Raw genomic sequence first — 27,043 nt, forward strand, 5'->3', positions numbered from 1 at the left:
TTAATCAGAAGCATATAGCTAAGGTAGAATATTCCAAATTTTTAGGTGTGTCCATTGATGAGAGATTAAATTGGAAGAAACACATTGATGATCTGCTGAAACGTTTGAGTTCAGCTACTTATGCAATAAGGGTCACTGCAAATTTTGGTGATAAACATCTTAGTAAATTAGCTTACTACGCCTATTTTCACTCATTGCTTTCATATGGCATCATATTTTGGGGTAATTCGTCACTGAGGAATAAAGCATTTATTGCACAAAAGCGTGTAATCAGAATAATAGCTGGAGTCCACCCAAGATCATCCTGCAGACATTTATTTAAGGATCCAGGGATATTCACAGTAGCTTCTCAGTATATATACTCTCTTATGAAATTTGTTATTAACAACCAAACCCAATTCAAAAGTAATAGCAGTGTGCATAACTACAATACTAGGAGAAAGGATGATCTTCACTATTCAAGATTAAATCTAACTTTGGCACAGAAAGGGGTGAATTATACTGGCACTAAAGTCTTTGGTCACTTACCAAATAGTATCAAAAGTCTGACAGATAACCAACAAGTATTTAAGAAGAAATTAAAAGAATTTCTGAATGACAGCTCCTTCTACTCCATAGAGGAATTTTTAGATATAAATTAAGAAAATAAATAAATAAATAAAATAAAAATAATAAAAAAAACACAAAAAATAAAAAGTTGCTATATTAACTTAAGTATGTTGTTAAATTAACTTAATTATGTCATGTGTTGGAAAATTTGACACGTTCCACATCATTACAAAATATCGTATTCATGATCCATGGAACTAGTATTAATCTAATCTAATCTAATCTGTCAAAGGTATGATCATATGGAGGATCAAGTGAAATTTGCAACTGGAATGAGAAGGTTTTGGTAGGGAGGACACAACACGTTATCTTGGATGGAGAGTCATTGTCTGATGTAGAAGTAACTTCATGTGTGCTCTAGGCAAGTGTGTTGGAAAACTTGCTGTTCGTGTTGTACATTAATGACCTTGCAGACAATATTAATAGTAATCAAGAGTTTTTGCAAATGACACTGTTATCTATAATGAGGTAGTATCTGGAAAAAGCTGCATAAATATTCGGTCAGATGTTGATAAGATTTCAAAGTGGTTCAAAGATTGGCAACTTCCTTTAAATGTTCAGAAATGCTAAAATTGTGCACTTTACAAAACGAAAATACACAGTATCCTATGATTATAATATCAATGAGTCACTGTTGGAATCTGTAACTCTCACAAATACCTGGGTGCAACACTCTGTATGGATGTGAAACTGAATGATCACATAGGTTCAGTCGTGGGTAAAGCAGGTATTCTTCTTCAGTAGGGCAACAGACCTTGGTGAGCCTTGGCTTCTTCAATGATCTTCCTCCACACTTCTCTGTTATTTGCTGCTCTTTTCCACCCCCAGACTCCCACACTTGTGAAATCCATTATTACATCATCAATCCATCTTCTTGTAGGTCTTCCTTTAAGCCTAGCTGAATGGATCACACCTTTAATCATTTTCTTTGGAATTCTATCCTCTGCCATTCTCTCCTAATGTCCTAGCCATTGTATTCATTGTGATTCCCTACCTTATATTAACTCTTGTAATTTGGCTTTGTAGCATATTCTCCAGCCTTCTGCCTCCCTTATTAGCCCATAGATTTTGCATAGTATTTTCCGCTCAAAGGTTCTTAGAGCATTTTTATCATCTTCTGTCAATGTCCATAACTCTGCCTCTATGTGATAACTGGGTGAATTAGGGATTTATATATCAGCAGTTCTGTGTTTCTTGTAATAAGGCTGTTTATGAAAAGTTGCATAGTTGCAAAGTAAGCTCTGTTTCCTGCTTGTATTCTTTCTCTTATAGCCTTTCCAATACCGTTATCATTTGTTATTAGGACTCCTAAGTAATTACGAGAGGACACTCCTATGAAGCATTTCCCATTGATGTTTAGGTTTTTAGGGGTTCTCTTGGCCTCAGATTGTGACTTTACCACATATTTTGTTTTATTTTCATTTACTATGAGGCCAATTTTAAGGTTTCTGTTTCCATTGTCCAGTATGTTTCTTGGCATGTATTGATATTTCTTCCTACTACAGCAGTGTCATCAGTATAAGCACATAACTGGCTAGTTTTCATAAATATGGTGCCTCTTTTGTTGATTTTATTTACTACACTATGCAGGGCTATATTGAATAGGACAGTGGAGAGACTACCACCTTGCTTCACAACTTTATTAAAGCCAAAGCTTTCATTTGTTCCGCTAAGAACCTTTACTTTTGATCTCGTGTCTGTATTGTCATTCTGATTAGTCTTATTAGTTTAGCATATATACCAACTTCTTCCAGTATTATGTATAGTTCTTGCCAGTTTATGCTGTCAAAGGCTTGTTTGAAGTCGATGAATAGTATATGCAGATCTATATCATATTCATAGAACTTTCCATCATTTGTCTTATCACAAAAATTTGATCAGTTGTTCCTCTCTCTGGTCAAAAGCCACACTGATATTCCCCTAGTATGCCTTCTGCACACTTCTGTATCCTTTCATTTAATATACTTGTGAAGATCTTATAAGCTATGCTTAGGAGTGTTATACCTCTACAGTTTTCACATGCTGTTCTGTTCCCTTTTTTTAAAAATGGGGATTATTTTTCCAGTTCTCCAATTATATGGCATAGCTTCTGTTTCCCATATATATGATATTAATGTGTAAAGTTCCTTTATTACAGCCTCACCACCAGTTTTTATTAATCCAGGGATTATGCTGCCTTCCCCAAAGGCTCAATTGTGTTTTGACTTGTGCACAGCCTGGGAGACCTCTTGTAGTGTTGGCTTTCTTGCCTCATTGGTATCATTGTCTACTTCCAATTCCACTCCTTCCTCCTGTGCAGCTGTCTCTTCATCTTCTAGGCTGTTGCTTAGTGTATCTTTGAAATACTCGACCCATCTTCCCACTATCTGTTCTTCCTCCCGTATCATTTTCCCACCTTTACTGGAACAGGCCACTGTTTTTGGCTGGAATCTAATCATCATTTTGCCCACAGCATGATAGAACTTCCTTATTTCACTCTGTTCCTTTAACTTTTCTAATTCTTGAAATTTCTTCTTAGTCCACTCTCTTTTCTTTCTCTTGCAAAGTCTGTTAGCTCTTCTCCTTAATTCTCTATATTGTTACACATTATTTCTGGTTTCTCTCTGTAGCACTTTTGTTCTTGCCCTGTTATTTTCCTATATTGCTGACCTGCAATCTTCATCAAACCATTCCTGGGTTCTTTTGTTCCTTCTTATGCCTACTATTTCCTCTGCAGCATCTTTAATGGCTTTTTCAATCCTGTTCCACCTTTCATCTACTCTTACTGCAGTCTCTCCATTGCTCAACTTCCTGCTTAGTGTTACTTGGTATTTTTTACTTCATCAGAGATTTTCAGTTTGTCTGTATTCTATTTCATTATCTTTCCTATTCTTTTGCCATTTATTAGTGACAGTTTCTCTCTCAGGACTGATTTTAGCACAAAGTGGTCTGAGTCGCATTTTGGTCCTCTGCAGCTCTGTATATCCATGACGTGGAGTGGCGTGCAATCACTGAAATATGGTCAATCTGATTGACTTCTCCATTGACTGGAGACTTCCAAGTACCGAGATGGATCCTTTTCTAAGGGAAGCAGGTACTTTTGATAATCATATTACTCCTTGATGCAAATTGGCATAGTAAGTCTCCATTCTCATTGTTTTCTTCATGTAGTGAATATTTTCTAGAAACTCCATGTGAATGTTCATTCCTCCATATTTGTGCAATAAAATCTCATATTACTAGCATCAGGTAACATTTAAGTACTTCGCAGAACTGTTCTTTCATTATATCCCCTTTTTCCTCTGTTGGTGCATGTGCAATCATTACTGATATATTCCTAAATTTCCCCCTTAGTCTGAGTCTGCACATCCTTTCATTTATGGATTAAAACACTAGTAGGCTTTTCCTAACTTCCCTGTGTAACACTCTGTAGGGATGTGAAATCGAATGATCACGTAAGTTCAGTATCTGATAAAGCAAGTGGCAGACTTTTTTCTCTTACAAATATTGAAAATTAATGACTGAATTAGTAATGCTTCATTTTACCTATATTTTTGAAATGTTGCAAAAACTGAAAAGAAAGTATCAGAAAATTCTATAGTATATAAAAGACAGCTTATCTTTTCCATTAGTACAGAATTAATCCCTTATTATTACTGTGAGGGTTACACTGTTCAAACTTTCCATGTAACTGTTTTAAAAAGCTTCTGAACATTCAGTAATAGTGGCAAATAAGAAAAAAGGAAAGCTAAATTGTGAAAGTGCGATTACATTAGTACTGCCAGATCCTGCAGTGGTATGCATGATTCCTGATCCAAAAAAAACACACTAAGTAATAAAAGTATTCTTTATTTTTACACAGAAATCTTTACAAAACAAGTTATAATATACAGTATGGATAAATTCAATACAAACAGCTTGCATCCTTCAGTCAGACTCGAAGTCAGGAACAGAGTTCGTAAAAAATTACAAATATTCTTTAAATAAAAAAAAAAAAAATAAAAAAAAACCCTGAAGTAAATTAAAACGCTTTCTCAAGTGCTAAAGAAATTCTCTTCCTTCTTAGATCTACTGAAAGAACCTTTACTTCCACTTTCTGACCCACACGGAGGATTGCACCTTTCATTTTGGAAATGTGTACCAGTCCATTGCTCCCAACACCTATATCCACAAATGCCCCAAATTGTGTAACATTACGTACACAGCCTGTAAAAGAAACACAAGGTTAAATTTTTTGAAGAGGCACTCAGCAAATGTATTACAAAAATTTATTGAAACAGATAACTGTTGGCGATTTTTCGTAAGCAATGAGTCATGATGCAGACACAATGAAACTTTTGCACCCATTTTAATATTTGGTCCATTGACCTGTTCCAGACTACAATACCATTTTGAGATGAGTTGAAAACTTCAACACAACTGTTTCCGTAAAGAAGACGAATACACCTGGCCCTATCAACACAGCCCTTCTGCCCGAAAACATGGAGACTTAGGACATCTGTGATACAGTCTCTTAAACAGTTAGTTCACTTGCGTGCTGTAAGTTTACGGATTAACAGGTGAACAGTGTGAAGGATTCTGCACAGAGACCTTCATTAGCACCAATACAAAATTTAGGTATGTCAATAACTTAGTGACGGTGATTAGGAATAGTTTAGTGTCTTTCATGAAACCATGGTGCACAATGAAAACACCTGATTACGCCCAGTTTCATTTAAATGGGCTTGTTAAGAAACGTAAGTGTAAATACTGATGTACTGAAAATCCCAGATATTACATGAATTCCCTCCACACACCCCAAAAGTAACAGTGTGCTTTGCAGTAGGAACGTACCGGCCTGTGCTTTTTTGAGGAAAAGAAAATTACTGTTGACTTTTAATTCAGACTGTTACATTACGATGCCCCAAACCACCTTCTTCCCAGAACTTCGTTATCACAGATGGACATGGTTTCAACAAGAAGGTGCAACTGTACACACAGCTTGTAATTCAATGGCTGTTTACAGGATTAATTTCCAGGCCTCCTTATCTCCATATAGGTAATCACTAGAGTGACAAGAGCACATTGGTTCCACTCCATCTGTTATGTTTTTGATCCATGATAATAAGTATTTTTTCTTCTTCTCTTAATTTTACGCTACACTTTCAATACTGATATATAAATACTATATGAAGTATGTTTAAATATTCCTAAAGTGCAATTAAGCTTGCCCCCATTTAAATTTATTGTTTGGATATTCCTTTTGGCTAGCTTGATTCCAGGAATATCATTAGTATGGCTATAAAGCATGTCAATTAAAAACTACAGCTAATTAAAGTAAGCACTATAGTTTGATACATGAAAAATTTTGTGAGCTAATCAGCATAATTCCATATAATGACATACACAAAAAGAACATTAAAGCCTTGAATTAACAGGAAAATACTTTAAACTATCTAAAACTAATTATCTTCTGAAATACTTAAAATGAAGTTATGAGACATAGCCAATTCCAATTGCAGATGTTACTACAACCACTGTTTGATTCTGATCTTCGACTACATACAATCATTAATTTTTTTTCATATAAATTAATCAGTAATTTCACACAATTTATCCTACTTTGCAATATGGTGCTAATACTTGTAAATAAGGGGATTCACAATGCATAAGGTGAACAGTGGCCAGCAACATTTTTATAAGCCAAGATCAGGTTAGTTCTTGTAGTTCATCCAAAACAGTACCATCAAGCCAAACTGATTTTCAATGTACAATGTAATTTACAAAATAACAGTTTGTTCTTGCACCCACATAAGTAGTCAGATACCATCCAAAATTGGCAATCCACAGTTAGACATCCACGAGTACAATCTCTGCCAGTTGTACTTTTGGTATTGGTTCACGCTACAGTCATGTACCTTTTTGTATGAGAAAATACGTGCACTGCAAACGTGCAGCACAAACTCTTAAATTTAAAGACTAAAGACTTTCAAGTGATTACAGCACATCAAATTAAGGAACACTGTAACTGAACTGTGTTGTGACTAGCACAAGTGTGGAATAACATTGTCATCAAGATGAGTGATTGTTATACACTATGAGCTAATTATGGACTGGATTAGTTGAGTTAGTGAAGTGTAATACTTTGTAATGATTTACTACAAGTTGGTGCTTAGTGCAAATTGTGACTTTTAATGTATTTGTGAACTGTGTTTTTGTGCCACAATAGATCAAATTTACCACTGTAATTATATGGTTGATCTGGTTCAATGGTATTAGTGTAAGCTAAACTGAGGTGTGGTGTAAATCTTTGAGCAAACACCATCCCACACTCGCTCAGACTTGTAGCTTTGGGGTGATTGAGAGTGGTGCTACCAAGGTGAGACTATGATAACCAAGTCAGTACTGCTACAACTTGTGACAAAGCAAGCGGGAGTATTTTTTACTTCCTCTCTTTGTTTTGCCATCCGCCTCCTTTTTCATTTTTGAATTAAGTACCATTAACATATATGAGTATAATCTGCATTTTCATAAAAGAGAAAGGTTGGCCCTCAGTGTTAAAGAATATAACACCAGATCTAGTTATGTGCTTAGTTTTATGTATGTAATTGATTTTCCAATTTATTTTCACTATGTCTTGTTAATACCTTTTGGTATACGGTGAAACCAGTAGTTGTTTTGTTACTTAAATTCTATTGTTGACTTATAAACAAATACAAATTCTATAATAATCATAAACGTTTTGAAGATGAAACACTAGCATTCTTTAAGTATTTATTTGGCTCTATTAGAAAACATGTTAGCAAAGCCAGCCCTTAATTAATTCCAAAGTAGTTAACAGTTTTGTCAAACGTGTTGTTTGCATAACAATATTTGTTAATTTCAGGATTTACACAAATAATTTGGCCTAACTCTTGTCGTAGAAGAAACTGTTAAAAAGAACCAATTTTTCAATGTATTCAGTTAATTGAATGAGTTCACTTTTAATTGTAATTTCTGTAAATTTAACTTCGAACAATGTGTAGTTTCAACACCTATTATTGTGAGAATATATATAAGAGCCTGATTTCTGGTCTCGAGATAGTCAGTCCACAGCTGAGTTTCAGACAAGAAATCTGTGTTTTTTAGAACAATAACAATGCTTCAACTTAACTGTGAAATAAGTGTTACACAATTAGGCCATGTGTTAAAACAATGACAGTGTCCACTCCATATGTACCTTTCTGTTCTTCAAAAACTGTGAACTTTGTGGTTAGGTTTTTACTGCTTGTACGTGTTCAATAGTAAACTATTGTAGCAGTATGTACAGGTTTGGCTGCAAACTATTAATGAGGCTTATGGAACATTAAAACAATAGTGCACTGGTAATATATATAAGTATGTTATTGGGGGGTTGTGAACAGTGAAAGTAAACTACTGTGAAACGCAACTGTGCACCTCGCAGCTACATTATTTAAAGAAGTCAATGTTGTACTTCCACACCCCATTTTTCAGCCAGTATCATAACACAGTATGTCGACACCGAGGGCAACAAACGAAGAAGTAAAGAAGGCACACCATCACAAACTGATTTGATTTGAAGAGATTTAAATCCCAGGTATGTGTCATAAGCCACACTGCCTTGATCTGACAATACAAGAGGAAACTTCATATTCCATATCAGATGTTAATTAACACTACTAAGAGTTTCTAGGATGACATACAACAATGCATAAACATAAACTGCCAACTCCTAATTAATGTGATCTTCGAAATATAAATGAAATATTGAAATTCGCAACATAAACTAAATAAATACAAATATTTTTAAACAAAAATAATTAAGTAAATCTTAAATGAAAACCATATGATTCCTGTGACGGATTGTATAAACTTGAATAGTTCCACATTTCCTCCAAAGAATCAGAAGAAGTGTTTGCATAGGTTTGTAAATTGCATTGCTTGTGCTGATTCAGTATCTGTTTTGTACTGACCTGTTGCAATCTGACCTGCCTGCAGGGATTCCATGCTACGGATATCTTTGCGAAAAAGAGGAGCATCTGAAGTACACCTTAAATCATGCCCAGGAGGTTTTTGCAGTGCATCGGCTATCAACTGCAGCTGGCTGTCAGAACATTCCAATGTATTTGACAGCTGGGTCAAACCTGCAATTGGATATTCATGAGAAAAAAAAGTATTATTAAGGAAGATACAGACATATAATTGCACAACTAGGAATAAGCTACATATTCAATATAAGCATCAGAAACTGGAGTAAATGCAAATATTATTTTAGTTTCAAAAGACACACACCTCTCTGTTCAACTACATTATGAACACGCTCGACAAAATCTGGTTTTCCAAAATCTTCCAGTCTCAAGCAACAAATAGTTAAGAACCTGCAAAAAGAATCAACAGTTATCATATATTTTTGGATAATCAAGTTTATTAATAACGCAAATTATTAGGCGGAAAAAATTAAATAACTCCCTCTTAACCTGTGGTCTGAGTAACCTGCCCCTCATTCCCAAATTTCCCACACTATTCCACTTCACCGTTTAAGGAAGGCCGTAACACTTCCAAAAGCTAAGTACTTCTACATATGTATATGAGAGGTATTTAGAATTTCACTTTCTACAGGGAAGTATTTGTCAGCCATTCTGCCTCATCACAATTTTATAGTTTTCTCAGGTGAATATTCCTTTTGACACTTGAAGTACTCAATCCTATTTCACAATCAATGTGCCAAAGGAAGCAAAAAAAACATACACCATGTGGGAAAAAGAGATGCAAAGAAACTGAAAGACACAGGCACTAGTTGAATGAGCTACGAAGGCTCTTCGAAAAGGGTAATAACAACAAGATAATAATCTCAAAAGTACACTGAAAAAGTGGAAAAATAAGGAACACCTTTGCCTTATTGTGTACTGTTCCCTCATCCTAAAATATTCAAGTCCATAATATAAACAATGAAAAGAATAAAGACAACCACAGCCATTCACTGTAAGCTGAGCAGTCGACTGGCACAAAAACAAAACTCAATGCATAGCTAAGCTTTCAGAGAATCTCCTTCTTGCTTGGAGCTAACAGGCTAAAATGAACTCACCCCACCCCTTCCCACCCACACACAGCTACAGTGTCCCATGTCTCAGTACTGCAGTCTGATATGAGCTGTTGTGACAGGTTGACTGTTTGAGAAAAGAATGATGGTGATGGAGGGGTGAAGGGAAGGTGACCATGAGAGGTTGTTCACATTCCTTTCATTGTTTGTAATGCACCTACGTGTTTCCAGTTATCAAGTGAATACTGATGTAAATCTTGTTATGTTGAAAATATTCTTTTATTGTAATTTTCACTTCAGGCACACAAAAGCTATCGCAATCCATTTCAATTTCTTAGCAAACCATCAACAGAAGATCTGTTTAAAAATAAAAAAAAAGGGGGAAGGGGGAGGGAGAAACACCAGAAATCTAAATTAATATATATTACATGAACTGTGCAATGTATTCAAGTTTGACTAGTTGCATATGCTTCTTAGTTGGATTTGTCATTCAGTTTTCTAGAATTTCACTACCTCTCTCTTTTTTTTTTTATTTCTTTTGAAACTGACAATGTGACGATGACTAGCTAAGAAGCTGTGACCTATGATTCTTCAAATTCTCCCAGCATAATTCATGATGAAATATTTCACAGGTGAACAACCAGATGTCAGTGTCCGATGAGTGCAACACTGTTGCTTGCCGACATATTGTGCCCATTGGACACTGACTGTTTAGCCGTGAACTATTTCATCAAGTTTAAATCTGTTATGAAATCATTTGAGTGATCTGTAATGTAACTGGTTTAATATTGTTTAAAAATATGCTTTTTAGCCATGAACTATTTATCAAGCTGAAATCTGTTTTGAAATCATTTGAGTGATCTGTAATGTAACTGGTTTAATATATGCATTTGTTTTTGTTTAGGATAAAAATTTTACTTACTTAAAAATAAGCCTAATACATGAAAAACAAGACAGCATCAATTACTACTACTTGACGACAACAATTCACCAAAAACTGGACTTCATAAGAAGACTGGAAAAAAGTGAGAACTGAAACAACATTATAATTGAATTTAGTTTCAACACCTTCACCTATATACGACATTTAAAAAATGAAAAAAATGCTGTAAGAAAAATTAATGTGATTGCCTGCTTCAGTTAAAAGTCTAGATGTTAAGACAATCTCTAAAATAAACTGAATTGGAAACTGTAGACGAAGTTTCATATATATGGTTCAGTGCCAGGAAAGCAGAGGGAAAGCAAATAAAAATGCCTTTGTTAACTGAAAAGGCCAAATTTTTTAACGAGGAATAAGGTCTGCCCACAGATGAAGATCTTTCATTCTGAGAAGAGTGTCTTCAAAATTCCTTGTCACATTCATAAACTTTTAATTCAGTTTTGTTTTTACAGAAAAGCAATATATACATTTAATTTTTTATACTGTAATCACTCCTGCTGTGTGTAATAAGTAACAATTACTTGTTTTCGTACGTTACAACTGTAGACCTTGCTTATACTCATTTAAAAAAATGATAATCTGACACTGACAGATCCCAATCATGCCTTATTATCAAGGTTCTACCATAATTAAACAGCGCTATACAACTTCTTTTAAGACAGACTCATTCATTTCATATATTTACACTGCATTTGTGAAATGCGAGGTAAAGTGTTCCCAGCTTCAGTTTAGAAGCTTTGAACTTTGACACAATGAATGAGGCGTATTATCAGTCTCAGTACAGTATTTCACAGAATGTACAAAGTGATCTAGCCATTTACAGGTGCAGCCACTTTGATACTAACCATATTGAAGACCAGTTGAAATACTGCTACACATAACTGGCTACAAAGAAGAGGCCGTGCTCAAAGGATCCCGAAATTCACACTGACATCCAGAACTCGTGCCAAGTCATCAAACTTGCGGACAAAACCCTTGAATACACAGAAGCCAAATGTATCTAGTGGCTGATAGTATTGTGTTGTCCCTTGTGGTATTGGCAGCACAAAAACTGCAATGTCTTCTGCTCCAAGTCACATTTGTGAGACAGCTTCATTGGTACAAGGGCGGCAGTGATATAAAAAAAAACAAAGAAGTAAGCATTATGAAGTCTGCTGTGAAGATGTAATATCATTGGATACTACTTTGCCCTGTCCATAACAGAAAATATATGAAACGAACTGTCACCCTTTGGAAAAGTGGAAAACATCCTCTTGAAAGTCCTGTTAAAAGATTAGGATGTTTTCCACTTTTCCAAATGATGATAGCTCGTTTCATATATTCTCTGTTTGTACAGGAGCATAGTACTATCCAATGATATTACATCTTCACAGCAGGCTTCATAATAAACAATAACTTACTTCCTTGTTTTTTTTTTTTTTTTTTTTTTTTTTTTTTTTTTTTTTTTTTTTTTTTTTTTTTTTACAGCACTGCCACCCTTGTACCAATGAAGCTGTTTCACAAATGTGACTTAATGTCATCCCCAGTTGCAATGGTACAAATGTTAAACTTTAGAAATACATTATTTGAAGCTTCTGGAATGCGGATGCAAATTTACCATTTCCTCTGACAGTGAAGCTGCAGCAGTGTTTCAAAATGCCTTCTATAAATTGTGTATGTTACAAGCAGTGTATCGTTATTGAACTTCTCACTGCAGAGCAAGGAACTGTGGGGAACATTCACAAACATCTATATGCAGCTGTTATGGAGCATCTGCAGTTGACAGCAGTGTGGGTGGTCACAGGTCAAAGAGGGAGAGGCCATTACACAAAGGTGATTCGGCAGAACTCTAAGATTTGCAGTGTTTGGAGAGGCCATCCATGGCTGTCACACCTGACAAGAAGTTGCTTGCTGATGTGCTCATTCGTGATGCCAAGAGGCAACACAATTAATTCTGAAGCATACATGAAAACATTAACCAAAAACAAGAAGCACTTCAGTGCCATAACAACACAATCCTGATCAAGCTCCCCTGGAGTTCCACTTGTTTCGGCCATTAAAGGAGCCATTTGTGGGGGACATTTTGATGATGATGAAAAGGTCTACAACTACATACATGCTCTGCAAGCTACCATACAGCACATGGCAGAGGATACCTTTGACCACTATTACTCATTTCATTTTTCTCTTATCCTATCTTCTGTGGTCCTTACACAAAATGTACATTGATGGCATCAGAATCATTCTGCAATCAGTTTCAAACATTGGTTCTCTCAATTTTCTCAATATTGTTCCACAACAATGTCACAGGATCAACTAGAGATTGAGGCCCATATCTTTGTGATAGTTAGTTAGGCACTAAATTACTTACTCATTGAATCAGTTGAGTTGAGGTACTAAAGTGTAAGAGGTGATTTGTAAAGTGAAGAAATGGCTTTGTAACCAGAAAAAGGAGGCTAAACATGGCATAAACACTCTTGTGTCTCACTGGAGAAAGGCCATAGAACAGGAAGGAGACCATGTGGGAAAATAGGGAGTGTAGAAGAAACAACATTCTTTTTTGTGTACACATTTCATTGTGTTGAAAAAATAACTGCTGAATGAAAAATATATGGTGTGTTACTTTCTGAGTGATACACATCATAGCACAAAGATAGCCCCACACATTATTGTTTGCTTTGTGTAAAATTCAGTTGATGCCAAACTGTTGCTTGTTGATTCACCAACATTATGAACACAAACCTCTCACCAGGCATTAAGTGGTTGCAGTGGTGCAGAATGAGTGACAAATAACCGGTGCGTGCAACATTTAAAAGCTGCACATTCGTAAGGTCAAAACTGCATACTATCCGAATTATGGCGCAAATTTTTATGTGAGATCAACTGCTTGCAAAGTGTGCCTTTTTACTCCTTGTGAGTTGACTGATTTTAACTAAATTTATCAAAGTGTAGATGTTTCAAGGTGACAACAACAACAACAACAACAACAACAACAACACTACCACTTTCCCTTAGCTTTGAATGGCCCAGCCACAGCCCTAGTTATATAGGTACAAACAGCTGAATGTGGCCTCGAAATGTTACAACTTGCCATATTCTGCATTAATAAATCATTTTCAGTGCAGAAAGGTGTGATAAAATGATGGAAAAAGTCCCAGGGCCAACTAGGGACTGAGCCTCACACCTTTGTGATTTTTGGTAAGGCATTTACTTCCTTCCTTACTTACTTACTGAATCATGTGAGCTGAGGTACTGAAACGTAAGTATATACTGCACGAAAATTACCTAGAAATTAGGATCAATAAAATTTCTCCCAGGAAGAGTCTTCAATTTGCAGTGTAGTGTGCACTGATATGAAACTATTTTGAGGTTATTTACACTGATACTGGTACCCCATGACTGAGGAACTTGCTCCAACAATGATTACCAAAGTGAATGTGCACATAAAACAAGTAGGAATATTTACACCGCCAGTAAACTAAATAAAGAGGCAGTAGAGTTAAGTTTCAAGGTGGAAGTTTACTATAGTACTCATTGTAGGCAGGCCTTAGCATCCGGAGATGTGTGTGTGAGTTATGTTCATGTGAATGTGTGCGAGTTTTCTACATCTGAAGAAAGACTTTTCTGAAAGCTGAATATTTCTAGCATTCTATTTCATTGTGCCTGTCTGCAACTCAACACGACCTTTATGTGTTGAGTAGCAATCTATCCTTTTCATAATGAGATTTTCACTCTGCAGCGGAGTGTGCGCTGATATGAAACTTCCTGGCAGATTAAAACTGTGTGCCCGACCGAGACTCGAACTCGGGACCTTTGCCTTTCGCGGGCAAGTGCTCTACCATCTGAGCTAGCGAAGCACGACTCTCGCCCAGGTCCTCACAGCTTTACTTCTGCCAGTATCTCGTCTCCTACCTTCCAAACTTTACAGAAGCTCTCCTGCGAGAGTCGTGCTTCGGTAGCTCAGATGGTAGAGCACTTGCACGCGAAAGGCAAAGGTCCCGAGTTCGAGTCTCGGTCGGGCACACAGTTTTAATCTGCCAGGAAGTTTCATATCCTTTTCATTTTACTCTTATTTTGTTGTGAACCATCGTTCAAAAGAATTGACAAAAATAATTTAATTTCATTTCTACAAATTTATTTTCTCAACATGCCCCGTTTTTTGTTTCTCCGTGATTGTACAAACTTCAGCAGTCCTTTTTTCCACCCCGTGAATTAAATTCAAGAGACATATTTATGAAAGAGCTTGAGAACTTTCACCTATTTTAACTGTTTCATCTTCATCACCATATCTCATTTATCACAAACAGGAACTTCAGTGTATTTACTGAATTCAGTGACATTACCAGCCACCCACTGTCGAGATCGAGTTACCCAATTAAGCCACCATTCAAACTGGCCTCAACTAAGAAATTTAAGTCTAGCTATCTGAGTGATCTGGCAAAACTGTTGGATGAGGAAGTGTCTGGAGGAAGTGCTGTCTTTCGCTCAGAGGTAAACTTCGCATGACGTAGACACAAAGATGGGAGTTCCGAGTTCATTTCTTCCTTTATTTTTAAACTGCATTTTAGCTGTCTGTGAAAGGTATCACTCTGATGGAACCTAAAAGATAATTTGCGTTACTTTCTAATTCATCATAACAGCAATAGGCTAGGTTCAGAGGCTGGGTGTAGTAGTACTGCATGCTCTAATTAAAATCAACAAAATTCAATGAGTGACTATTTCTACATTTTTGCTTGAACGTCATTAGTTCACTCATTCAGCATTCCTATGCAATACTATTACTGGTAACAAGTTACAATGCCTTTATGTAATACAGGATTAATGGCTAACTCCTAAGAAAAGACACTTCTTCAAGTAATTGGTAGTGTGAACACATAAATTTTGCATCTAGTGGAATAAAAAGGGTGCTGTGACTATGAACTACTCTGTGGGGGTGTTCCCATCACAGCGGGCATTCTTGCCAACAACTGAGGTACCTTTTGGTCACAGTATAAGACAAATGACCAACAAAACTGCATCAAGTGTTGCCACAAAGCAGAAATGCACTCTCCTGATTTCAGAAACCAAATTATCCAAGAGTTTGTTTGGGAAGTTATCCCTCATGCACTTGTTCATCTGATGCTGCACTCACAAATGTTTACCTCTCCCATTTCTTATTGAAGAACTGTCAAGAAAATTTCTCCCGGGCAAAAACGCACTTCAGACACGATTTGGCGACATCTTTAACTCTGAACAAATAGGTTTCTACGGGAATGGTATTGATAAACTATATGAGTACTGTCAGACTATTTTGGATACTGCTAAAGAATACAGAGTGGTAATAACTAAACTATCACTACTTGATCCAGTGTAGGTGGAAAATTATGAGGGTAATTCAATAAGTAATGCAACACTTTTTTTCTGAAAGTAGGTTGGTTTTATTCAGGATTCCAATACACTATATAATTCCCCACATTTTTTGCTACAAAACCCAATTTTTCACCATAATCTCCATACAATGTGTCAGCCTTACACCCCCTTACTGCGAGGGCTTGTATGCCCACTTGGAACCACTACTTCACTTGGCCAAACAGAGGGAAGCCAGAAGGTGTGAGGTCCAGGCTGTAGGGTGGATGAGGAAGAAGAGTACAATGAAGTTTTCCGAACTCCTTTTGGGTGTGCAGACTTGTGCGAGATGTCCAGTTCTGCAGTGAGGTGTTCAATTATGATCAGATAATCACTTCGAATGAGAGTGTCTGCATGTTCCAATATTGCAGGAGTTGCAGTCATATGTAGCGGGCTGGCGCGAGGGAGACCCGACAGGTTTGTGTGACTTTTGTTGCAATCATGACAGATGCCTCGCCCAACAACTCACGATGCTTTCGTTCACTGTCACATCTCCATAGACACTGTGCAAGTGCCCACGAATATCTGTGATGCTACTATTTTCTGCCAAAAGAACCTCAGTGACACCTTTCTGCCTGGAGTTCACCTGCATCACACACACCGTTTTGAAGGCTTACATGCAGCACCACTACCTATCAGAACTTCATGAAACTATAGGGGCTTAAGCGGCAATACTTCATGATGTACCACAGCAAATTCTGGATTTTTTTTTTTCCAACCGAAATTGGCTGAGAGGAAAATATAAAAAAATAAAAAAAGAGGAAAATATAAAAAAATAAGTAAATAAATAAATACATACATACATAAATCTGTTGCATCACTTACTGAATGCCCCACATATTTACTGTGCGAGTGCCCAACTTTACAGGAATGGCATCCAGTGTGTGCATTGCAGGATTTGCAATGTTAGTAGTGTTAAGTGTCATTACTTGCTGTTAGGCGTCAGTACTTGTATGGTGACATAGGGTTGAAACCCAAGCATATTTGTGCATGACAACTGCAGACAGTCAACATAGGTGTGGACAATATGAAGACAGATTTGCTCATAGAACTTTTCTATGAAGACAACAGCGATAGTACTTTTGCTCTCAGTGAGTGTTGATGCATTAAAGGAAGGAGAGGTCACTTTTCCCCGCTGGGGTTGAAGAACATAATTCAGAATTTCAAATTAACTGGTGATTCGGGAATAGCTTCTGGGAGAGTCGATCGGTAAACTGCATCACAAATTGTTGAAGAAGTTAGTATTGCTATGGCTGAGAATGTTGGACACAATGTGTAGTCTTCAAGCAGTGCACGAGTCTGTGTCAAAACAGCTGAATATTTCATGGCCCATTAGAAGAGTGTTGCGAACAAATGTGAAATGTTTCTAACCTGGAAAGTAAACATGGTAGGCAATTAAAATCATTACCGCCTCATGTGGAACTTCAGATGTGTTTTCTCAATGGTCTGTTTGTTATTTGTCTTCCACGAGTTCTTACAAATGTTTCCACAGAGTTTCACTGGCCTAAGATCTATCGTTTTTCATGGGGGACCGCTCAAATATTGAAATTTTAATCATAACCATCCTCCATATTGTTGACGAGTAATTTCTCATTTATGTTTACTGTTGTATTCAAGAAACAATTTTTATTACAATATGTACTGTACCAATACAAATGAGTTACAACTTAAACCATTACACAACTTTAGACGAAAGTCTATTTTATATAAGATGTGAAACAAATACTAACAAAGAGATAGAGGGGCTGGCCAGTACTTACCTCAGCTCAGTACAGCCGATAGATACACAAAAAACAGAACCAAAGATTTACGTTCCTAGCTTTCGGAACAAATGTTCCTTCATCAGGGATGAGAGAGGGGAAAGAAAGGGAAGAAGGGAAAGTAGATTCAGTTACTCACAACCCAGGTTATGAAGCAACAGGGAAAGGAAAACAGGGAGGGTAGCAAGGATGGAGGCATGGTTGTCAGAGGGAAGCCAAAGATATTCTACTGTAAGTACTGTGCCAGCTTCAAACCAAAGAGGATGCATACAGAAGTAAAGAGGTATATAGCATAAAGATACACACAACTATGTAGGATGAAAAGATGCGTGAATGGCTAAAGAGGAAAGGGAAAGAGGAGAAGACTGAAGAGTGAATGGGAGTGAGGTTGTTTAACGTCGGTTCAGTCCAGGGGGATGGCGGGATGAAAGGATGTGTTGGAGTGCAAGTTCCCATCTCCGCAGTTCAGAGGGACTGGTGTTGGGTGGGAGAAGCCAAATGGCACATACGGTGTAGCAAGTTCCTAGGTCCCTAGAATTATGCTGGAGGGCATGCTCCGCTACTGGGTATTGGGCATCTCTTAGGCGGACAGTTCGTCTGTGTCCGTTCATGCGCTCAGCCAGTTTGGTTGTTGTCATGCCGATGTAAAAGGCTGTGCAGTGCAGGCATGTCAGTTGATAAATGACATGTGTAGTTTCACACGTAGCCCTGCCTTGAATTGTGTATGTTTTACCAGTAGCGGGGCTGGAGTAGGTGGTTGTGGGGGGATGCATGGGGCAGGTTTTGCAGCGGGGTCGGTTACAGGGGTAGGAACCGCTGGGTAGAGAAGGTAGTCTGGGAATATTGTAGGGTTTAACAAGGATGTTACGGAGGTTAGGGGGGGCGACGAAAGGCAACTCTGGGTGGTGTGGGGAGAATTTTGTCAAGGGATGATCTCATTTCAGGGGTTGACTTGAGAAAGTCATATCCCTGGCGGAGTAATTTGTTGATGTTTTGGAGGCCAGGATAATATTGGGTGACAAGGGGGATGCTTCTGTGTGGTCTGGGGGTAGGAACATTGTTGTTGGACGGGGAGGACAGATTTCCCGAGCAATACATTCCTCCCCGTCCAACAACAATGTTCCTACCCCCAGACCACACAGAAGCATCCCCCTTGTCACCCAATATTATCCTGGCCTCCAAAACATCAACAAATTACTCCGCCAGGGATATGACTTTCTCAAGTCAACCCCTGAAATGAGATCATCCCTTGACAAAATTCTCCCCACACCACCCAGAACTGCCTTTCATCGCCCCCCTAACCTCCGTAACATCCTTGTTAAACCCTACAATATTCCCAGACTACCTTCTCTACCCAGCGGTTCCTACCCCTGTAACCGACCCCGCTGCAAAACCTGCCCCATGCATCCCCCCACAACCACCTACTCCAGCCCCGCTACTGGTAAAACATACACAATTCAAGGCAGGGCTACGTGTGAAACTACACATGTCATTTATCAACTGACATGCCTGCACTGCACAGCCTTTTACATCGGCATGACAACAACCAAACTGGTTGAGCGCATGAACGGACACAGACGAACTGTCCGCCTAGGAGATGCCCAATACCCAGTAGCGGAGCATGCCCTCCAGCATAATTCTAGGGACCTAGGAACTTGCTACACCGTATGTGCCATTTGGCTTCTCCCACCCAACACCAGTCCCTCTGAACTGCAGAGATGGGGACTTGCACTCCAACACATCCTTTCATCCCGCCATCCCCCTGGACCGAACCTACGTTAAACAACCTCACTCCCATTCACTCTTCAGTCTTCTCCTCTTTCCCTTTCCTCTTTAGCCATTCACGCATCTTTTCATCCTACATAGTTGTGTTTATCTTTATACTATATACCTCTTTACTTCTGTATGCATCCTCTTTGGTTTGAAGCTGGCACAGTACTTACCGTAGAATATCTCTGGCTTCCCTCTGACAACCATGCCTCCATCCTTGCTACCCTCCCTGTTTACCTTTCCCTGTTGCTTCATAACCTGGGTTGTGAGTAACTGAATCCACTTTCCCTTCTTCCCTTTTTTCCCCTCTCTCCTCCCTGATGAAGGAACAAAGTTCCGAAAGCTAGGAATGTAAATTTTCAGTTTTGTTTTATGTGTATCTATCGGCTGTTCTGAGCTGAGGTAAGTACTGGCCAGCCCCTCTATCTCTTTGTTAGTATTTGTTTCACATCTTATATGAGATTTTCCATTAATCATTTAGATCACCTAGAAAGTCTATTTTAATAAAACATAAAATATCTGGAACCAAGCGTGCCAAAATTAGCACAAGTTAGTAACATACTACCATTTCGGATCTCAAAATACTCTGTGTATACATGTTGGCCTGTGTCACACTCAAGTAGTAAGGAAATTGGGCACTTGGAACAGAACCAAATGCAGCATTTACTTTTCAGTGTAGCCCAATTACCTCAAAAGTAGCAAAAAGCTGTGGCTTTCATTTTTCCCATATTGCCCTAATTATGGCCAAGGCAGTGTAGAAGAAGAGATGAGTTGCAATTTTGGCGCGAGATGACCTCCCTGGACTGGAACCCTTAAATTGATAATCCAGGTCACACCTTGAGTGAAAATCACTTGGATTCTTCAATGGAAATGGCAAGAAAATATCGAGTAAATTTAGCAAGATATTTCTATGCCATCCAAGAAATAACTCGACAATCACACTGTTGTCAAACATAATACCCAATGTTGTCTAGTTTCAGTTATACTACCAACAGCAAGAATTCATTTCAACAATTGATGAGTCCCTTGAGCAAGTCCATTAGTGATCACTGCTAGCATCTGAACATTGTGGTCGCTGAGGTCTGGAATACTAAAAGTATATTCCATGATTTTTATTCTCATTTCTGAAAGCAGATTGAAGAACTAGACTTACTTACTTACTCCTTGATGCTACAGCCCATGTAGGGCCTTGGCCTCTCTGATGATCGCAGCCCGATCCTGACAATTTTCTGCTTGTTTCCTCCATCTCCTGACTCCAATCTTTCTCAAATCATCTTCCACATCCTCCAGCCATTGTTTCCGAGGTCTCCCTTTGCTCCTTTTGCCACCTGAATTTCCTGTGTAAACCTTTTTGACAGCTCGATCCTCTGACATTCACTCTACATGGCCCAGCCATCTTAATCTGTTACACTTGATTTCAGTCACAAAGTCAGGATTTCTATACAGTTCTTTGAATTCCTTGTTTTTCCTTATCCTCCATTGCCCCGCCTCATACATGGCTCCAAAAATCTTTCTTAATATTTTCCTCTCCCACCTTCTCAAGAGGTCTTCTTCTGCTACAGTCATTGTCCATGTTTATGAGCCATACACTACCACAGGTCTTATGACTGTTCGATACACAGTCACCTTCAATTTTCTGCTCAGGCTATGTGACTGAAGGATCTTGATCATGGTCCAGTAAGCTCTATTTCTTGCAGCAATCCTAGATTTTATTTCTTCTCTTATTCTGCTATGCTCTGTAACCAGCACTCCCAGGTGTGGGAACTTCTCACATCTCTCATAATTGCCCTCTGTTCAACTTAATATATTTCTCTTTAACAACAGCATTTTTCCTGGAAGCAAAGACACACTCTGTTTTTATGTTGTTTGCTATAAGTTCCAACTGTTCTGCCTTCTTTTCCAGTCTCCAAATCCTTCTTCCATTTCTTTCAAACTTCTAGACAGCTTACACAAATCATCAGCATAAGCTAGATTTTGGTGCATACGGTTAAACAGGGTGTCACCTCGGTTACCAATCTCCACCCTTCGCATCACTCTCTCCAACACTATGTTGAAGAGTAGTGTGGATAATACATCACTCTGTCTTAATCCTCAGTTACCTCAAATTCTTTAGAAAGTTTTACTTCTACTTTTACCTGGCATCTTGTGCTGGTGAGAGTCATTTGTACCAGTTTGATAAATTTACTTGGGAATTCCATCTCCATTAAGGTATCATATAGCTTTTTCCTTATAACATTATCATAGGCCTGTTTGAAGTCTACAAAAAGTTGGTGAACATCCACATTAAATTCATAACACTTTTCCATTATTTGCCTTATAATGAAGATCTGGTCTGTTGTTGATCTGCCCTGTTGAAAACTCCACTGGTAGTCTCCGAGCATTTCTTCTGTAATTGGTGTAATCTCAAAGCAATGACTTTGGCTAATACTTTGTACACCACACTGACTAAGGCAATACCGCGATAATTTTCACAGTTTGCTTTGTTGTTCTTCTTATGAATTGGGCATATAATGGCTATGTTCCACTGGTCTGGCATGTCTTCCTTTTCCCATATTTCCACTATCAGCTGATGTACCAATCTTGTTAGATGTTCACCTCCACCCTTGATCATCTCTGCTGAAATGTTATCGTTACATGGAGCCTTATTATTCCTTAGGCTTTTAATTGCTTTCCTAACTTCCTCTATTGTTGGTAGAGGTACAGGTCTTTCATCCAGACTAACATTCTGCCACAGTTGGTGACACTCTGTTTCATTTTCTTTCAGAACTTCTCTTTCTGTAGTGACATTCAGCAGCTCACTGAAATATTCGGCCCATTGGTCCAGAACCTGTTCTTCTTCTTCTCCTACAAATTTTCCTTCTTTATCTCTGCAGAATACCATACGTCATTGGAAGCCTTTCTTCCGTTCCTGAACTTTCTTGATGATTATATTCTTCTTCTAGCTCCGTAATCCATCTCCTCTCTAATTCTTGTTTTTTTCTTCTGTAAATGCTATCTGGCTCTTTCCTTTTCTTCATGAATTCTTCTGTGTTAGATCTTGTTGTCCTGTTTATCATTTTCTTCCTTGCCTCATTTCTCTCTTCCACTGTCTTTTTACAATCTTTATCATACCACCCTGCCCTTCTTGCCCTGTCTTCTAAACCTAAGACTTCTTCTGCAGTTTCTTGCAGAGCCTCTTTAATCATAGTCCACTTTTCTTTGATGCTTTCCAGAGCTTGGCTTTGTTTAGCCTCACACTTCTTCTGCAGTCCTGTTTCAAACTTTTCAGATACTCCCTTCTCTTTCAATTTGGAAACATTGTATCATCGGAGAGGTTTTCTCTTCCCTCTGGATCCACAGACAGCTATGTGTTGTCTGTTTTTCACTCTTACCATAGAATGATCTGAATTGCAGTCAGCCCCCCTGCAGCTATCAACTTCAAGGATGTCAGACGCATGTCCCCTGCCAATTGCCACATGGTCAATTTAATTAAAAGTAGTGCCATCTGGAGAGCGCCATGTGGCTTTCCTTATGTTATTTCTCTGGAGCCATGTACTCTTCACTACCATTGCACTGCCCGTGGCAAAGTCTACAAGTCTTTGTCCATTTTTATTTGACACCTCCTACCGTTTCTCCACAGGATTCTCCTCTTCCCACTTTTGCACTGAGGTCACCCATCACCATCTTTACATCATTCCTTGGTATGCCTTCTACTTCCTGTTCCAGTCGGGCATAAAACTCATCTTTCACTTCATCCTCATCATCTTCTGTGTGTGCATACACACATACTAGAGTGATGTTGAAGAACTGGGCCTTCATTCTCAAAGTACACATACTTTCATTTATAGGGTTAAAATTTATGACTGCTGCTTTATACTCTACAAGAAAGCCAGTACCACCTACTATACCACTGTCTTGTCCACTATACATAATTGTGTAATTACCACTTCTTATGATACCATCTCCTTTCCATCTGACCTCTTTAATTGCTGCTACTCCTATACGGTATCTCTCCATCTCTTGTTTGAGTCCACGTAGAGCTCCTGGTTTGTTCAAAGTTCTTACATTCCAAGTAGTGAAGTATATATATCATTTCTTTGTTTACGTTGTCCTTTTCCTTACATGGGTCGTTCATCATTATCATCAGTCTGGCTGTTCCTATCTTTGAGTTTCGTAACAATATGTTTTTTTCTGATATGGAGTTGTTAGCCCCATGATCAACCCCCAACCTGGAGGCCCTGGATTTGTATCGTGTTTACTCCCTTAGGGAGACTAGCTTCACCACACCTCTAGAGCCCTCCCTGCCCTATGTTGTAGGTAATTGAAAAATGATAAGGAAAATGGATGGGCTTAGGAAAGGATAGGACAGGAGACAGATTATCGATAGGACATTGTGGGACACACTAGACAGTGGTTACTAATAGTGCTCAGATGTACCGACTGCCAACTAAACATCATACACGAATAACTGTCGAAATTATTTCTATTTTTCTATCTTAAAGGTGCTGAAAAACTAAGAAGCTAGTTCATCACACACCATTCACATTTTAGGAGTAGCTCCATTGGCTATACTGTAAACATTATGAGTAGGCACAATGTCTTTTCATAGTTATGACTTAGAAATGCTTTCTTAAGTGTGTAGTCATTGACAATATCCCCAAAAAAGACAACAACATAGATATGATTTCAAAAACATGAACATCCAGAGAGAGACTTCATACGCTACAAACAACTAAAAGTTCCAAAACAAGAATTATCGAAAAAGTGGGTTAAAAAATTCATGGAGAAAATGACAACAGCCTGTGTGTGCAGGGCAGATTCTATTCAAGCTTCTGCTTAAGTTGAAAGGGGGTGTTGTCATCAGAATTTGGAACACAAAATGTAGACAATAACATCTAGAATAAGTCATCCTTGAGCAAAACTATCATTCATTCTGTAAGTACTGAAAGAGTGACAAGTATCATCTACTCATGACGAGTACAATACAGCTGCTGAAAAAGTTTTGTCAATAAAAGTGAAAAGTGTTTGTTGAAGAGCTCTTCAGCTTTCAATATTCTTCAGACAGAGAGAACTGGAAATAACAATAGGTTCTCTGAAGAGATTGTGATGGTAATTTTCAATGTAACCCTTCACAGTTGGCGCTGAATTTTGTTAATTTATTCCCTGATGGTTTCATACAAAATGACGTCTCTAGATCAGAAGATCACTACCCTGAACATTTGTCAGGAGACTGTAAAGACAGGTGAATACATTACAGTCAAATGGAGCTGCTAATATTTACAGAATTAATAGTCTATCAGAATGAAACAAAGTTATGCACTTTGAATACATTTATCATACATAAGTACCTAACCTTGAGTACTGTGACCAAGCGCTGTCAAAACTGAACTCTAACAGACAGTTTTGCTTAAGCTGGTCTAACATTCCCTGTTAAAATATTCATCTATAGAATAGAAGTAGTTGCCTATCAATAAGTCTTTCAAATTCTGTTTAAACTGTGTTTTATCTTAAATGAATTTCTTTTATGGTTGCTCGCAATTTATTGAAAATGTGTCTTCCTGAATATCAGACCCCTTGCTGAACAAAGGTAAGTGGTTTTACATCTTTAGTTAGATTGTTTTTATTGCTAGTACTGATACTATGTATTAAGCTATTGGTTGGAAACAGAGATATACTACTTGCAACAAATTTAATTAATGAATAAATATATTGAGATGCAGTGGTTAGAATAAAAAGGTCCTTGAACAGGTTTCTACATTATGTCCTTGAATTTATACCACGAATGAGTCTTATTAAATGCTTTTACACACTAAAAACGTTTGCTCAGTCTGACAAGTTACCCCAGAGAATGATCCTATATGACATAATAGAACTAAAGTAATCAAAGTATGCACTTTTTTTTGTACATATTTATATCTCCTACATCTGACATCATTCCCATTGCAAATACAAACTTGCTTAGATGCTTCAGCAATTCTGTGGTATGCCCTTGCCAACTGAATTTGTTATCGAACTGTCAAGCTCTTCAACCTGCATGTCATCATTTGTTATGCACATTCTGGAAGGAAATCTCTTACAGGCTCTGTACTGCATATAGTGAGTCTTCACAAAGATTAATGACAGTGAATTAGCTTAAAACCATTTATAAATGTCAGTGAAAATTTGGTTAGCAGCCATTTCTAAATCTGTACTTGACTTGCTTCTTATTACAATGTTTGTCTTGTCTGCAAACAAAATAAACTTAGCATCTCACAATGTAACAGATGAAAGGTCATTAATGTACACAGGAAAAAGCAATGGACTCAATATGGAACTGTGAGGAACACCACACAATTAACGCCCAAATCAGATGAAAACTGGCTGCTTACTGCACAGGTATTTCGCAACAACACCCTTTGTTTCCTGTTAGTTAGATAAGACTCAAACAATTTCACAACACTGCCAGTGACACCATAATTTTTTAATTTACTTAAGAGAATGCTGTGATTCACACAGTCAAAGGCTCTTGACAGGTCACAGAAAATGCCAGTAGTCTCTAGCCTCTTACAATATTTATATAAGAATTGTTAACGTGTAATGTGAAGGCCCACCCCCATGAACCATGGACCTTGCCATTGTTGGGGAGGCTTGTGTGCCTCAGCGATACAGATGGCCGTACCGTAGGTGCAACTACAACGGAGGGGTATCTGTTGAGAGGGTAGACAAACGTATTGTTCCTGAAGAGGGGCAGCTGCCTTTTCAGTAGTTGCAGGGGCAACAGTCTGGATGATTGACTGATCTGGCCCTGTAACACTAACCAAAACGGCCTTGCTGTGCTGGTACTTCGAACGGCTGAAAGCAAGAGGAAACTACAGCCATAATTTTTCCCGAGGGCATGCAGCTTTACGGTGTTGTTAAATGATGACGGTGTCCTCTTGGGTAAAATATTCCGGAGATAAAATAGTCCACCATTCGAATCTCTGGGCGGGGACTACTCAGGAGGACGTCGTTATCAGGAGAAAGAAAATTGGCGTTCTACGGATCAGAGCGTGGAATGTCAGATCCCTTAATCGGGCAGGTAGGTTAGAAAATTTAAAAAGGGAAATGGGTAGGTTAAAGTTAGATATAGTGGGAATTAGTGAAGTTCGGTGGCAGGAGGAACAAGACTTCTGGTCAGGTGAATACAGGGTTATAAATACAAAATCAAATAGGGGTAATGCAGGAGTAGGTTTAATAATGAATAAAAAAATAGGAGTTCGTGTAAGCTACTACAAACAGCATAGTGAATGCCTTATTGTGGCCAAGAGAGACACGAAGCCCGTGCCTACTACAGTAGTACAAGTTTATATGCCAACTAGCTCTGCAGATGATGAAGAAATTGATGAAATGTATGATGAGATAAAAGAAATTATTCAGGTAGTGAAGGGAGACGAAAATTTAATAGTCATGGGTGACTGGAATTCGAAAGTAGGAAAAGGGAGAGAAGGAAACATAGTAGGTGAATATGGATTGGGGGACACTAGGTTCAAGAATCATAAAAGAAGGCTGTATACATGGAAGAATCCTGGGGTTACTAGAAGGTATCAGATAGATTATATAATGGTAAGACAGAGATTTAGGAACCAGGTTTTAAATTGTAAGACA

At 38.1% G+C, this 27,043-nt stretch overlaps 1 protein-coding gene across 3 annotated transcripts in view; it reads right to left on the reverse strand.

The window, feature by feature from the left end:
- Positions 1–4,421: 4,421 nt before the first annotated feature.
- Positions 4,422–27,043, reverse strand: part of LOC124615701 (S1 RNA-binding domain-containing protein 1) — a 235,337-nt gene continuing 212,715 nt past the window's right edge. For all 3 annotated transcript variants that reach the window (XM_047143740.1, XM_047143741.1, XM_047143742.1), the window contains 3 exons: positions 8,860–8,945; positions 8,541–8,711; positions 4,422–4,794 (listed from right to left, as the gene is read on the reverse strand). In XM_047143740.1, coding sequence (XP_046999696.1) covers positions 4,610–4,794; positions 8,541–8,711; positions 8,860–8,945 — 442 coding nt within the window. In that variant the 3' untranslated portion in view covers positions 4,422–4,609. The remainder of the gene's footprint in view (positions 4,795–8,540; positions 8,712–8,859; positions 8,946–27,043) is intronic.

Source organism: Schistocerca americana, chromosome 5 (assembly GCF_021461395.2).
Source record: "Schistocerca americana isolate TAMUIC-IGC-003095 chromosome 5, iqSchAmer2.1, whole genome shotgun sequence".
Taxonomy (NCBI): domain Eukaryota; kingdom Metazoa; phylum Arthropoda; class Insecta; order Orthoptera; family Acrididae; genus Schistocerca; species Schistocerca americana.